At 39.3% G+C, this 15,838-nt stretch overlaps 1 protein-coding gene across 18 annotated transcripts in view; it reads left to right on the top strand.

Annotated features, from left to right (window-relative positions):
* Positions 1 to 15,838, top strand: part of LRCH3 (leucine rich repeats and calponin homology domain containing 3) — a 101,397-nt gene that overhangs the window by 18,383 nt on the left and 67,176 nt on the right. For all 18 annotated transcript variants that reach the window (XR_008678433.2, XR_008678431.2, XR_008678432.2 and 15 more), the window contains exons 2-3: positions 10,763 to 10,907; positions 13,034 to 13,160. Coding sequence is in view for 12 of the 18 variants with exons in the window: in XM_031013318.3 (XP_030869178.3) it covers positions 10,763 to 10,907; positions 13,034 to 13,160 (272 nt within the window). In the remaining 6 variants the exon portion in view is untranslated. The remainder of the gene's footprint in view (positions 1 to 10,762; positions 10,908 to 13,033; positions 13,161 to 15,838) is intronic.

The raw sequence follows: 15,838 nt of genomic DNA, 5'->3' as shown, positions 1-15,838 counted from the left end.
GGTTTCTACAAAAATTAAACAGAATTAGCTGGGCATGGTGGCATGCATCTGTAGTCCCAGCTACTTGGGAAGATGAGGCAGGAGGATGGCTTGAGCCCAGGAGTTTGAGCCTGCAGTGAGCTGTGATTGCATCACTGTACTCCACCCTGGGTGGCAGAGTGAGAGCTTATCTCAAAAAGTAGGGGGGTGGGGAGGGTGGAGAGGAAATAATATTAAAAAAAAAATAAAAGTTTTTAGTTTTGTTATTCTTATTTTACGTTTCGTTATGGTGTTGTAAAATATATATAACAGGATTAAATAGCTATATTGTAACTGCCATGATCCTAAACTGACATCTTCCTTCTAATATGAACAGTGAAGATAGTTGACTGGTTACTACTAGTAATTAGTATCATGTTTTCCTGGAGTTTTTTGCTGAAGTCATTTTTTGTAATGTATCATTTAGTTCCCTTCTGAATTGTACTTGAAGGATTTTGTTTTACCTTGAAATTTTTGGTTATCATTTTAAAGGTTTTCTTTTAAAACTTCTAGAGAAAGTCTTTATTGTAGTGATCTATAGCTTTTTTTAAATTTGAAGTGAGAAGTTACCAAATAATAATTTTATGTTTGGCAGCAAAGTTTTCATCATAATAATGCCTCATAAAACACCTTTTCATAGAACAGCTTTCATTTGTTTTTGTTACACAGTTTTTACATTTCACAATTAAGTGACGTTGACCTTGTCCCAGTCCAACATATGTCACCAATTAAGCAAGACTAGAACCAGGTTTATAGATTACAAGGAGAGTCTCTTAGCTAAATTAAATCTGAGTTTGATTTCATTTTTTATTTCTCTGGTTAAATTTCCTTATAAGTTTTCTCATAGCCGAGCTTTGGAAATATGTACCAAAATTTTATCAGCCTACTTACATTTTTCAGCATCCCACTCTCCTAGGGTATGTGGAAGACATAACTGGGGAAGAAAGCCCTTTTTTTTTTTTTTTTTGAGACAGAGTTTCGCTCTTGTTGCCTAGGCTGGAGTGCAACGATGCTATCTTGGCTCACCGCAACCTCCACCTCCCAGATTCAAGCGATTCTCCTGCCTCAGCCTCCTGAGTAGCTGGGATTACAGGTGCGTGCCACCACACCTGGCTAATTTTGTATTTTTGGTAGAGCCGGGGGTTTCACCATGTTGGTCAGGCTGGTCTCGAACTCCCGACCTCAGTGATCCACCCGCCTTGGCCTCCCAAAGTGCTGGGATTACAGGCGTGAGCCACCGCGCCTGGCCAAGAAAGCCATTTTTTCAAGTCATTCAGAATATGTGATTGCTTTTCCTGAGGGGCAAACTGATAAAACATGACATGTGGACTATCCTTGATAACTTTTCCAGTAGGACACATTTTTCTTAAGGGTCTTACCTCTGTCATATTTTTGAAGGAGAAGAACGTGCAACAGAAAAATCAAGGAGGCTTTTTCTTCAGAGGGCTGGGACTAAAACTGGGTCTGGATTTGGGTGTAGGCTTGCTAAAGAGGGGGACACGTCTCCAAATTGAAAACCTAATGACAACCGACATACAGAATGGTAAGATCTCTAGGCATCTCCCCTGCTTGGCTGATATACTCCTCTGATTATTGGAGTTTTTGGAGAAAATCTAGGGGAAAAGAGAAAAGATTTTAAGGTATCGGTACTTACAGAACCCAAATGAAACAGCCAGGTCCCTACACTGTACCTTACAGGGAAGTGTACATACAGAGCTTCCACCCAGAATTTCAATGTTACGGGTTTTTTTTGTTTTTGTTTCTGTGTTTTTGAGACGGAATTTCACTCTTGTTGCCTAGGCTGGAGTGTAATGGTGCGATCTCAGCTCACTGCGACGTCTGCCTCCCGGGTTCAAGCGATTCTCCTGTCTCAGCCTCCCGAGTAGCTGGGATTACAGGCATGCGCCACCACACCCGGCTAATTTTGTATTTTTAGTAGAGACGGGGTTTCTCCATATTGGTCAGGCTGGTCATGAACTCCCGACCTCTGGTGATCCACCTGCCTTGGCCTCCCAAAGTGCTGGGATTACAGGTGTGAGTCACTGCACCTGGCCTGTGTTTTTAAATATGAAAAGAAAACTAAATACTACTAGATAGTTGAAGAACATTTCTCTTTTTTCTTTTTTTTTAATTTTAGTAGAGACAGGGATCTTACTGTGTTGCCCAGGCTGGTCTCAAACTCCTGAGCTCAAATGATCCTCTCACCTCAGCCTCTCAGAGTGCTAGGATTACAGGCATGAGTGCCTGGCCTTGAAGAACATTTCTGACATCAAAGAGAAGAACATAACAAAAGAAACCCAGAGAAAACAGACAGTGCTGACAAAAGAAAAACTTCCAAAAATCTGGAATCAATATCCTAAAAGTCAGAAAAGAAGGTACTGCAGACATGAAATATAATAAGGGTCTCTAAGAAAAGGGCATAGGAATGCCGGACATGGTGGCTCACTCCTGTAATCCCAGCACTTTGGGAGACTGAGGCAGGTGCATCACCTGAGGTCAGGGGTTCAAGACCACCCTGGCTAACATGGTGAAACCCTGTCTCTACTAAAAATACAAAATTAGTTTGGTGTGGAGTTTCACCATGTTGTCCAGGCTGCCCTTGAACTCCTGACCTCAAGTGATCCACCCACCTCAGCCTCCCAAAGTGCTGGGATTACAGGTGTGAGCCACTGCATCCGGCCCCTGAGACCCCATTTTTACAAAAGATTTAAAAGAAAAATTAGCCCGACATGGTTCCACATTCCTGTGGTCCCAGCTACTCAGGAGGCTCAGGTCAGAGAATCACTTGAGCCCAGGAGTTCCAGGTTTCAGTGAGCTGTGATTGCACCACTGCACCCTAGCCTGGGCGACAGGGCAAGACCCTGTGTCAAAAAAAAAAAAAACAAACATGCATACACACATACAAGAGTTAAAAGTGATTGCTTTAGGGGAGCAGGTATTGGGAGTTAATGAGGAATTAGACCTCTCCTGTTTGGGTGCTAATTTTTACTTTCAGCCTATATCCTTCTACTTGAAGTGAGTTTCTTGTAAATAACATAGAGTTGCATTTTTTTTTTTTTTTTTTTTTTTTTGAGACGGAGTCTCGCTCTGTCGCCCGGGCTGGAGTGCAGTGGGGTGATCTCAGCTCTGCCAGCTCCGCCTCTCGGGTTCACACCATTCTCCTGCCTCAGCCTCCCGAGTAGCTGGGACTACAGGTGCCCGCCACCACGCCCGGCTCATTTTTTTGTATTTCTTTTTAGTAGAGACGGGGTTTCACCGTGTTAGCCAGGATGGTCTCGATCTCCTGACCCTGTGATCTGCCCGCCTTGGCCTCCCAAAGTGCTGGGATTACAGGTGTGAGCCACCATGCCCGGCCGCATCATGTTTTTAAATCCACTTTGCTAATCTCTGTATTTTGGTAATTTGATCTGTCTTTTAGATAATTTGTATTTCATATCATTGTTGATGTGTTAGGGCCTAAGTCTGCCATTTTGTTTGTTGTTCCTTTGTTTTCCTTTCTGTGTTCTTTTTCTTGCCTTCCTGTGGGGTTCGTGAACATTTTTTAGAATTCCATTTTTATTTCTCTGTAGTGTTTTTGAGCGTATCTCTTTGTGTAGCTCTCTTTGTTGCTGCCCTAGGTATTACATGAGAGAAGTCTAACTTGTCAGTCTATTGGTATCCTTATTTTATGAGTTTGAGTGACGTATAGAAACCTTACCCCCTTCACGTCCCTTTTCTTTCCCTGTTATAGTTGTCTTAAATATTTTCTCTATAAATATTTAGAATCACATCAAACAATCTTATAATTTTTGCTTCCAATATAATTGGAAAACTCAAGAGAAGGAAAGTCTTTTATATTTACCCATATTTTTGCTTAGTGTTATGTACTGAATTTTGTCCGTCACCCACAGATTCATACATTGAAGTCCTAACTCTCAGTAGCTGCGATTGTGTTTGGAGGTAGTACTTTTAAAGAGGTAATTAAGTTAAGATGGCATCATTTGGCTGGGCTGTAAGTCAATACAAGTGATGTCCCTGTAAGAGGAGATTAGGACAAAGACAAAGAGGAAAGATGATATGAAGACTCAGAGAGCAGACAGCATCTGCAAGCCAGTGAGAGAGACCTCAGAAGAAAGCAACCCTGCTAACACCTTCATCTCAGACTTCTAGCCTCCAGAATTTGAGAAAATACATTTGTATCGTTTCAGCTGCCCACTGTGTGGTATTTTATTGTGGCAGCTCTAGCAAACTCATACGCTGTGTCCTTTCTTGGTGTTTTAAGATTCCTTTCTTTCACCACTTACTTTCTATTTAGAGAACTTCCATTACTCATTCTTTTAGATTACATCTGCTGCTACAGACTCTCTCAGTTTTCATTCATCTGAGAATGTGTTGATCTCCTCTTGATTCCTGAAGGACATTTTGCTGGATATATATACAATTCTGGGTGTACAGTCTTTCCTTTAGTGATTGAAAGATATTGGGCCAGGCGCAGTGGCTCATGCCTGTAATTGAAACACTTTGGGAGGCCGAGATGAGCAGATCACTTGAGCCCAGGAGTTTCAAGACCAGCCTGGGCAATGTGGCGAAACCGCATCTCTCGAAAAATTAACTGGGCATGGTGGCACATGCCTGTAGTCTCAGCTACCTGGAAGGCTGAGGTGGGAGGATCACTTGAGCCCAGGAGATCAGAGCTGCAGTGAGCCGTGATCGTGCCACTGCACTCCAACCTGGGTGACAGTGAGACTGTCTCAGAAAAAAAAAAGGATGATGTTCTGCCACTTCTTTCTGGCTTCCGTGGTTTCCGATATGAAATCTACTGTCATTTCAATTGTCTCTCTCTTACTGCTTTCAAGATTTTTTTTTTCTTGGCCAGGCATGGTGGCTCATGCCTGTTATCCCAGCAGTTTGGGAGGCCATGGCAGGAGGATCACTTGAGGTCAGGAGTTCAGGACCAGCCTGGACAACATAGTGAGACGTCTTCTCTACAAAAAATACAAAAATTAGCCAGGAGTGGTAGTGTGTGCCTGTAGTCCCAGCTCCTCAGGAGGCTGAGGTGGGAGGATCTCTCGAGCCGTAGAGGTTGCAGTGAGCCATGATTGTGCCACTACACTCCAGCTGGGGTAACAGAGTGAGACCCTGTCTAAAAAAAGAAAAAAAAAAGGACTTTTTTTCTCTGTCTTCTGTTTTCAGAAGTTTGGCTATAGTGTGTCTTGTGGATGTCTTTGGGTTTATCCTCTTTGGGGTTTGCTCAGCTTCTTGAATCTACAGGTTCATGACTCTTGCCAAACTTAGGAAGCTTTCACTTCAGTTCATTTTTCAGCCCTGAGAAATGCTGAAGTATTCAGCCCTGACCTCCTTCTCTTTTGCCAGGATTCTGTTGACATGAGTGTTACATTATTGTTACAGTCCCATAAGTCCTTGCTCTGTTCAGTCTTTTTTTTTTTTTTTTTTCCCCAGTCTGTTTTCTCTCTGTTGTTCAGGCTGGGTAATTTCTGTTCTGTCTTGTAGCTCACTGATTCTTTCCTCTCTGCCCTCCACTCAGCTGTTGAACCCATCCATAGAGCTTTTTTTGTGTGTTTGTTTGTTTCCCCTTCATATCTTCTTTCTTGAGACCTTCTGTTTTTTTTGTTGTTGTTGTTGAGGCTTTCTGGTTTTCATTTGTTACAAGAGAGTCTGTAATTGCTCTCTGAAGCATTCTTAGGATGGTCTAGCATCTCTGTCATCTTAGTGTTGGCATTTATTGTTTTTTATTTGGTTTGAGATCTTCCTGGTCCTTAGTATTGTAAATGTTTTCAGTTGTGCATTTTGGGGATTATAAGAGTCATTACAGTCTGGCAAGGATGGAAATTTAGGCTCCCCACATAACCTTTGAGTAGGGGTGAGGCTACTCAAAGGTTGCACGGGAAGCCTGTTTTTTTCCAGCTTTTTTCTGAGATATTTGGGTGGAATAGAGCAGTTATTATCTAAAAGTTTTCTGTCTTGCTAAGCTACCCTTTCCTGGTGCTTTATTTTGTTATTTTTATTTTTTGAGATGGAGTTTCACTCCCAGGTTGGAGTTCAGTGGCACGATCTCGGCTCACTGCAGCCTCCGCCTCCTGGGTTCAAGGGATTCTCCTGCCTCAGTCTCCTGAGTAGCTGAGATTACAGGTGCCCACCACCACGCCCAGCTTATTTTTGTATTTTAGAAACGGGGTTTCACCATGTTGGCCAGGCTGGTCTCGAACTGCTGACCTTAGGTGATTCACCAGCCTCTGCCTCTGAAAGTGCTGGGATTACAGGCATGAGCTACTGTGCCTGGCTATTTTATTTTTAAACTTGGAGAGGTCAGCTCCAAGTCTGGGATGCATGAGGCAAAAAGAAAACCCAGGGAATTCATTGCTATTGTTCCTTGAGTCCTGAGGTTCCTAGCCATCTTCTCTCAACCTTATATCTGTTTTATGTATATTATCTCGGGTTTTTCGTTATAAATTAAAATTTTACATAATTTTAGAGATTTTTAAGGTACATGTCACTAACAAGAGGCAGATTACATTTCTACTTTGAGTATACACATTTAATTTTTTAAATTATTGTGGAGAAAAAAACAGAAAAAGGAAAAAGTACATTTGTTTCATCTTCCCAGAAGCGGAAGTCACTAAAATGGCATTTAAAGTTATATAAATATACTATTTTGATAAAAATAAAAGTTAACAGTTTTTAAAAGATAACCTAAAGTCAGGTAAAAAAAAATATGACTTTTGAATGAAAAGCATTAGAAAAACTATGTTTTGTGATCTCCCTGGGTTACATAATTAATATTAATAGCTAAAATGATTTTTATTGCATTATCTCAGTAAAATTTTCATGGGAATGGTAAGATGGTTGAAAACGAAAAGGAGAAATACCTAAGCAAGGAGTGTTTTTAAATGTGACGGATGTAAACAGAAAGTCTGAAAAGCGTAACCCACTCTCATGACTCATCACGGGGTCTTCAGTGACTGCGCTGCTGTCTATGTTCTTGGTGTTTAAACTTTGGTCTGTGGGACGCACCATGAACAGTATCATTGTGATTTGTTAAATAGCTATCAAATAATATTTTAAATTATTACTTTTATATAATTCTTTAGGGACTTTTTGAAAATAACTTTGCTTTTTAGTTTATTTCATATTGATTGTGTATTTCAGAAATTTTCATAGTTTGCATTTACCATTTCTTTATATGTTAAAGGATATTATTCCTATAATATTCTTTACAGTTTTACATTGCTCAGTGTTGAAAATCTCTTATACAGATTATTTGTCATTATCCCTGGCCATTTTCGCATTCATAGTAGTGTCTGTTCTCACAGAAAATGATGGTACTGTACATGTGGGTTTTGCATAATGGGCTGATTGGGTAAGGATGATGTCACTGCGTGGGACCGCCTGGAGGAGTTATTAGAAGAACACAAGACTTTTGACTGCTAGCATTTCTTAATAAATGCCATACTGTTGAAAACATTAATTTGTGTTTGGACTGGAATGAACCTTGGTTTTCCTGGCTTAGTTACTGAGATTTAAAGAAATAAGTCCTAATGTCGTAATTACATAGCCAAATAGAATGAAATATGAAGCATTTTTCTCCCTGGCAGAGAGAAATGGGGTTAAGAAGGAAAGAAGTTACTAACTGCCAGTCTCTGTTACACAGTTGTGAGACTAATTTTTGAGATTTGAAGTTCAGGAATACTTTGAAATTTTGTTTCTGTAATTTGTGTATTATTCATTTTATTGCTGAGACATAAGATACGGTTATTAGAAAAGTCCATAATTTTAGAGATTTTTAAGGTACATGTCACTAAGAAGAGGCAGATTACATTTCTTTTCTACTTTGAGTACTACGTTTGATTTTTTAAATTGTTGTGGTAAAATATGCCATTTTACCCATTTTTAAGCATCTGTTCAGTGGTATTAAGTACCTTCATACTGTTGTGCAGCTATCACCAACTAAATCCACTTCCAGAACTTTTTTCATTATCCCAGACTGCAACACTGTATGCGTTAAACACTAACTCCTCGTTACTTCCTGGTAATCATTCTGCTTTATGTCTTTTATGAATTTGGCTGTTCTAGGGACTTCATATAAATGAAATCATATTTATCCTTTGATGTCTGGCATATTTCACTCCATAATGTTTGCAAACTTCATGTTGTAGCATGTCAAAGAATTTTATTCCTTTTTGAATGTAGAATAATATTCCATTGTATGCGTATAACACATTTATGGAAATATCTGTTCACCCATTGGTAGACATTTGGTTTGTTTCCATCTTTTGACTGTTGTGAATAATGCTGATGTAAATATTGGCCTACAAATATCTGTTCAAGTCCCTGCTTTCAGTTTTTTTTTTTTTTTTTTTTTTTTAAGGTGGAGTCTCACTCTGTCGCCCAAGCTGGAGTGTAGTGGCGCCATCTCGGCTCACTGCAACCAAGCTGGATCATATGGTGGCTCTGTTTTTAGTTTTTTGAGAAACTTTCAAACAGCCTCCTGGGTTCAAGTGATTCTCCTGTCTCAGCCTCCCAAGTAGCTGAGATTACAGGCACATGCCACCATGCCTGGCTAATTTTGGTATTTTTTGTGGAGACGGGGTTTCGCCATGTTGGCCAGGCTGGTCTCGAACTCCTGACCTCAAGTGATCCACCCACCTCGGCCTGTCAAAGTGCTGGGATTACAGGCACAGGCCACCACACCCAACCAGTTCTTTTCATTCTATTCCCAGAAGTGGAATTGTTGGATTGTATGGATCATAAATATACTTCCGTGTTTGATTTTTTGAGGAACTGCCATATTCTTTTCCACAGTGGCTGTTTCTACCCAGCAAAGCGCAAAGGTTCCAATTTCTCCACATTCTTACCAACACCTGTTGTTTTTTCCTTTTTTAATAATAGTTATCTGAATGGGTATGAAGTGGTATCTTATAGTTTTTTAAATTTCTTTGAGTACGTAGTGGCTGCATATATTTATGGGGTCTGTGAGGTACTCTGATAGAGCCATACAATATGTAATAATCACATCAGGGTAAATGAAGTATCCATTACCCCAAGCATTGATGCTTTGTGTTACAAACAATCCAATTATACTCTTTTAGTTATTTCAAAATGTACAATAAATGATCGTTGACTGTAGTCATTCCCAACAGTGACTTTATGATTAAAAAGAGAAAACAGTGGTAAGCAAATGAATCTCACAGTAATTAATTAAATCAAATGGGTAATGATAGAGGGATGGTTTGTCATCATATTCCTTTGTCCTCTGCATTTTCTGAAAGTTTGCAAGTGATCCAGATGCTTAATCAGACTCAGGTTCTGTTCCTTTGGCAAGACCATAGGTAATGTTCTGTTCTTCTAATGGGAGGCATATAATTTCTTTTCTTTTTTTTTTTTTTTTGAGACGGAATCTCGCTCTCTTGCCCAGGCTGGAGTACAGTGGCTCCATCTCTGCTCACTGCAACCTCTGCCTCCCAGGTTCAAGCTATTCTCCTGCCTCAGCCTCCCGAGTAGCTGGGATTACAGGTGTGTGCCACCATGCCCTGCTAACTTCTGTATTTTTAGTAGAGATGGGGTTTCACCATGTTGGGCAGGCTGGTCTCAAACTCCTGACCTCAAGTGATCCACCCGCCTCAGCCTCCCAAAGTGCTGGGATTACAGGCGTGAGCCACCGCGCCTGGCCTGAGGCATGTAATTTCTGATTATCTTTTGTAAAGATAACAGTCATTGATGTTCAATTCTAGATCCATTAATTCATAGGGGTTTCAAAATTGTGATATTCTATCATTCTTTTTTATTCATAACTAGAATACTTTTATAGAGAGATGCTCCCATCCATCTATTGTTTACTCAGTGATATCTTTATATAGGGAAGGCAGGATAAATGTTTGATTTTTTTCTCTTTATTTCCTCAAATGTTTGATTTTTCCTTCAGTTGTATTAGTTCGTTTTCATGCTGCTGATAAAGACAGACCTGAAACTGGGAACAAAAGGAGGTTTAATGGAACTTAAAAGTTCCACATGGCTGGGAAGCCTCAGAATCATGGCGGGAGGCAAAAGGCACTTACTTACACGGCAGCGGCAGGAGAAAATGAGGCAGGAACAAAAGTGGAAACCCCTGATAAACCCGTAAGATCTCGTGAGACTTAGTCACTATCACGAGAATAACACGGAAAAACCGGCCTCCATGATTGAATTACCTCTCCACTGGGTCCCTCCCACAGCGTGCGGGAATTCTGGGGAATACAATTCACGTTGAGACTTGGATGGGGACACAGGCAAACCGTATCACCAGTTTACAAGATAGTGCATTAGTTCTCTGTCATCTTTTCTGGGTGTGTGTCATAAACTCATGTAGTTCAGTATATGTGATGAATTTCAGTCTACTGCAGTCATCTTTATCAAAGCTTGGATTTCCTCATCTTTGGCCATTGGGAACAAAGATGGTTCCTGAGTCTTTGTGACCTGACCTTGATCATCTTTGGTGAATAAAGGGACAGTGTTTTTTGTTTTGCTTTTCAAAAACCTCAGCATATTTTCTGTGCCTTTAGGAAGGTGGATTTTAGGGATCTATTTGTTTTAGGATATTTGGAACTGATTGATACGATCTTTGATATAATTTGTAAGCAGATATGCCTTAGAAGTTGTGTTACTTTTAAAGAATAATAGTTTTATTTTTTAGTTTATGTGGAAAATCAAAAGATTTCAATAAAATAAGTTCCAAGGACTGATTTTAAACCTAATTTAATTTTTCTTTTAGACCTGTCGCGAAATCGCCTTTCAGAAATTCCTATAGAAGCATGTCACTTTGTTTCTCTGGAAAATCTCAACTTGTACCAAAATTGTATTCGGTATATTCCAGAGGCAATTTTAAACCTACAAGCTCTAACATTCTTAAATATTAGGTAAGAATATTGTTTTCTTATTTTAAATTTTTGGTTTTATGTGATCTTTTCAATTTTCCCCTCTCTTTCCCTAAAATATTTACCTATATATGCTATCTATTCATATCAGCAGTTTCTGTATGTGCTCTTGGATATATTAACAGTATTTCCTATGTCCCTCCAGTTTCTCTCTTTATCTTTGGCTTTGCAGTACAGATGCTCCCTGACTTACTACAGTGGGATTACATCCCAGTAAACCCATCTAAGTTGAAAATGCATTTCCCACATAATCCACCGAACATTATAGCCTAGCCTAGCCTACTTTAAATGTGCTCAAAACACTTATCTTATGCTACAATTGGGCAAAATCTTCTAACACAAGGCCTATTTTATAATAAAGTATTGAATAGCTCATACAATTTACTAGATAGTGTAGTAAAGTGTGGTTTCTACCGAATGTGTATTGCTTTCCCACCATCATAAAGCCAAAAAATTTTAAGTCAGCTGTTGTTAGTTGGGGATGCCTGTAATTAACAAACCTTACTGAGCCATTTGCCTGAGGAGCTTGCAGCAGTCTTGTAGCAGTGCTTCTCCAATTACATTTCCTAATTAGCTTCATTAAATAAGAATAATAGATCTGAAATTACTTTGTTTCTTGTGACCATGTATTTTTGCATATTAAGTTCTGAATGTATGAATGCATTTATTCAACTAGTCTACTCCACTTTCACATCTTAAAATAACTCTTGTTGTTTTATTTCACTATAAAAGTTGCAAATGTTCATTGAATATAATGTGCAAATGTGGAAAAATATAAAGGAAATTCATCAAAATGTATCTTAATTTTATAAGTGATCTTTTCCTTCTGTTTTTCCAGGCTTTTAGTCAAATTTTCAAATGAGTTTTCCTCTTATCATGAAACATTCTTTAAAACTATTTTTGTATGTAATTATTTTGTTGTACAGTTTATATACTGTTGAAAATAAATTTTCCTCTGGGATCTTAGTTTCTTCCGGTTTTTCACCATGATAAAAATAATATTAGTAGAGAATTTTGTATGTAAATGTTTACTTTTCTCTTTCCTTAAGATAGATGACTGGGAGTGGAATTGTTACTGGATTAAAAAGTGTGGCTTATGATCTCAGTAAAAGATCTTACAAATGGGGAGGGAATTGGTCCTAAGGAATAAGAGGTTAAATTTACATATGTAAAGATCTAATTTTTTTTAATCTTGATAGATGTGGGGTTTTTTTTTTTTCTTTTTCTTTTGAGACAGGGTTTTACTCTCGTTGCCCGGGCTGGAGTGCAATGGTGCGATCTTGGCTCACCACAACCTCCATCTCCCGGGTTCAAGCCATTCTCCTGCCTCAGCCTCCCGAGTAGCTGGGATTACAGGCACATGCCTCCACGCCCGGCTAATTTTGTATTTTTAGTAGAGACGGGGTTTCGCCATGTTGGCCAGGCTGGTCTTGAACCCCCGACCTCCGGTGATCCACCTGCCTTGGCCTCCCAGAGTGCTGGGATTACAGATGTGAGCCACTGCGCCCAGCCGATAGATGTGTTTTATTATTTTACTTTTAGTTCTGGTTTGCATGTTTTTGTATAAATAAAAATTCTTTACCTGTAACTTAGTTGGTGTGATCTATGAAATCACAACTTACTGCTTTTTTTCCATAGAGCTACATTTTCACCATTTATGTGCATTTGATTATAATATTGTAATGATGAGGGAAGTAGATTACAAGTTTTGTTTATAAATCTTCAGAAGTAAGGAGGATGATATTATCCACCTTTTAAAAAATCTTTTCCTACATAAATGTTACTTTAATAAAATAATACAATGTTTATGTAGTACCTCATTATTTACAAAGGAGTTTTATTCTGCAAGAGCCCTGTAAGATAGGTAGGGAGATACTAAGATCTTCAGTTTACAGATGAGAAATCTCTGTAAGTTGCAGATTAAGTTCAACACTGTGCCTGTAACCATAAAGCTGACCACCAATAAAACGAAGGCTAGAACTCCAGTACCCTGTTTGTTTCTTGCAAGACTCATATTTGTTATTTTACTGAGTATAGCGTGAGAAAGAGAGAAAATTTTTCTTCAGTGGTGGACTCTGATTCTTCTCTCTTTCTACTTACCCATTTAGTCGGAACCAACTGTCAACATTGCCGGTACACTTGTGTAATTTGCCATTGAAAGTCTTAATTGCTAGTAATAACAAATTGGTGTCACTTCCAGAAGAAATTGGACACCTTAGACATTTGATGGAACTTGTAAGTTAATATTTTTGATTGTCCAATGTGTGTGTGTATGTATTGTGTGTGTGTGCGTGTGTGTGTGTGTATATATATATATGAAACCTTGGAGACAGATATGTATACAAAGTCATACCACAGTCTTTTATATGGCAAAGATTTATTATTGATATATGTTTTTGACTTATTTTCCAGTATTGGTAATGAATCATATACTGAATTTTCCGTACTCAAGTGGTTGGCACACAGAATTAAGAACGGAAAGTACAAGCCTAATTGGCCCACACAGATGGGAAAAGGCCATTAGAATTAGGTTCTAACCAATATTAAATGATTTCTGTGTCATTAAATTTTTGAGATATGTTAATATAATTGAATTTTTCAAAATAAATTTGTTTGTACCATCAATATTCTGATTTTTGATTAGCTCCTGTAGGGGAATGGCACTACAAAGGTCAGCTTTATTTTTTGCCTTACATTATATCTTTAGACCCTATCTCCCACTCTATAAAGTAAAATATACTTCATTGCCATGTTTGTTTGTTTGTTTTGAGACAGAGTGTTGCTCTGTCGCCCAGGCTGGAGTGCGGTGGCGCAATCTCGGCTCACTGCAAGCTCTGCCTCCCAGGTTCACGCCATTCTCCTGCCGCAGCCTCCTGAGTAGCTGGGACCACAGGCGCCCGCCACCATGCCTGGTTAATTTTTTTGTATTTTTAGTAGAGACAGGGTTTCACCGTGTCAGCCAGGATAGTCTTGATCTCCTGACCTTGTGATCTGCCCACCTCGGCCTCCCAAAGTGCTGGGATTACAGGCGTGAGCCACCGCGCCTGGCCCTGTTGCCCTGTATTTTCTAAGACACTTAATTGAACAACTCCTTCACCAAATCACTTCTTGAGTATTTACCTTCTGAGCATGGGAATAACAATTTTCTCATTTAATCACCATAATAATATTATGAATTGATTACTAAAATTATTTTCATTTTATAGCTGAGGAAGCTAGCACTCAAATAGGTTAAATAACTTGCCTAAGGTTATATAACAGAAATAGTGTTTGAAACCAGACTACCTTAACTCTTTCTGAAGTGGTCAAATACAATTATGTCCATTAGGATTTAGGGGTATGGTTTCGTGTAGGTTTATTAACAAAGATGGAAGATGGTTATCATAAATTAATACATATGTAATATAGTTGGATCACTTTTTCCAGGTAGATTATGAATATAAGAGGTTACATGGGAAAATCCACAAATATATTTAAACTAGAGTCTACATTCTAGACCACTATTTTTGGAGCCAGTTAGAACTAGGACATAAAGATCAGAATGTATGTTTATCAGCATCTCTTCAGAACTTGGGTTAAAAACATGAACTAGAAGTAAACTATAATTCAAATTCTTATTTTCAAATCATTTAAACATTTTGTTTCTACTTATTCAATCCTAAATACTTAAAAGATAGAGATGTGTTATAGAAGCTGCTTTTTGTTTTCTACAAAAGAGGTTAGTTGATGTCCTCAGTCATATAAGGAACTTGTGGCAGAATAAGAATTAGTGTCCCAGCCAGGCACGGTGGCTCACACTTGTAATCCTAGCACTTTGGGAGGCCGAGAGGGGCAGATCACCTGAGGTCTGGAGTTCGAGACCAGCCTGACCAACATGGTGAAACCCCATCTCTACTAAAAATACAAAAATTAGCCAGGCGTGGTGGCACGCACCTGTTATCCCAGCAACTTGGGAGGCCGAGGCAGGAGAATTGCTTGAACCTGGGAGGCAGAGGTTGCAGTGAGCCGAGATCACACCACTGCACTCCAGCGTGGGCAACAGAGTGAGATTCCGTCTGGAAAAAAAAAAAAAAAAAAAAAAGAATGAGTGTCCCTAAAGCTCTCCATTCCCATCTGATGGTCGTTCAGCAACATCCTTGTTGGCTTCGCTCTTTTTTTCCTCTTCATTAAGTGAAAGCAAACTGCTGTTTTCAACATACGTATTTTCTGAGAGATTATACATTGCTATTACCTTTTGGCTCAGACTCGATTTTTCTATGCTTTCAACTTTTTTTTTTTTTCTAGCTAGGATTTGAACCTATATCCTTTCAACTTCTTTTAGAACCATTTTAATGCCTAGAGCATTGGACTCAGAAGTCTAGCTTCTGGCCGGGCACGGTGACTCATGCCTGTAATCGCAGCACTTTGGGCGGCTGAGGCAGGTGGATCACCTGAGGTCAGGAGTTCGAGACCAGCCTGGTCAACATCATGAAACCCCATCTCTACTAAAAATACAAAAATTAGCTGGGTGTGGTGGTGGGTGCCTGTAATCCCAGCTACTTGGGAGGCTGAGGCAGGAGAATTGCTGGAACCCGAGAGACGGAGGTTACAGTGAGCTGAGATCGTGCTATTGCACTCCAGCTCGGGTGACAACAGTGAGACTCCATCTCAAAAAAAAGAAAAAAAAAGTCTAGCTTCTGATTCTACTTCAATTATTAATTGGTAGGAAAAGTAAAAATAGTATTTTCTCTAAGGATACTTTAAGGAAATTAACGTTTGAGGCTTATTGAAAAATTTGGCAAGCAGTCTCTTTTTATTCTTTTTTCTTTTTTAAAAAAAGAAAATAGAGACAAGGCCTTACCATGTTGCCCACGCTGGTCTGAAACTCCTGGGCTCACGTGATCCACCCACCTCGGCTTCCCAGAGTGCTGGGA

Source organism: Gorilla gorilla, chromosome 2 (assembly GCF_029281585.2).
Source record: "Gorilla gorilla gorilla isolate KB3781 chromosome 2, NHGRI_mGorGor1-v2.1_pri, whole genome shotgun sequence".
Lineage (NCBI taxonomy): Eukaryota > Metazoa > Chordata > Mammalia > Primates > Hominidae > Gorilla > Gorilla gorilla.
This window is presented reverse-complemented; position numbering and strand designations above follow the sequence as displayed.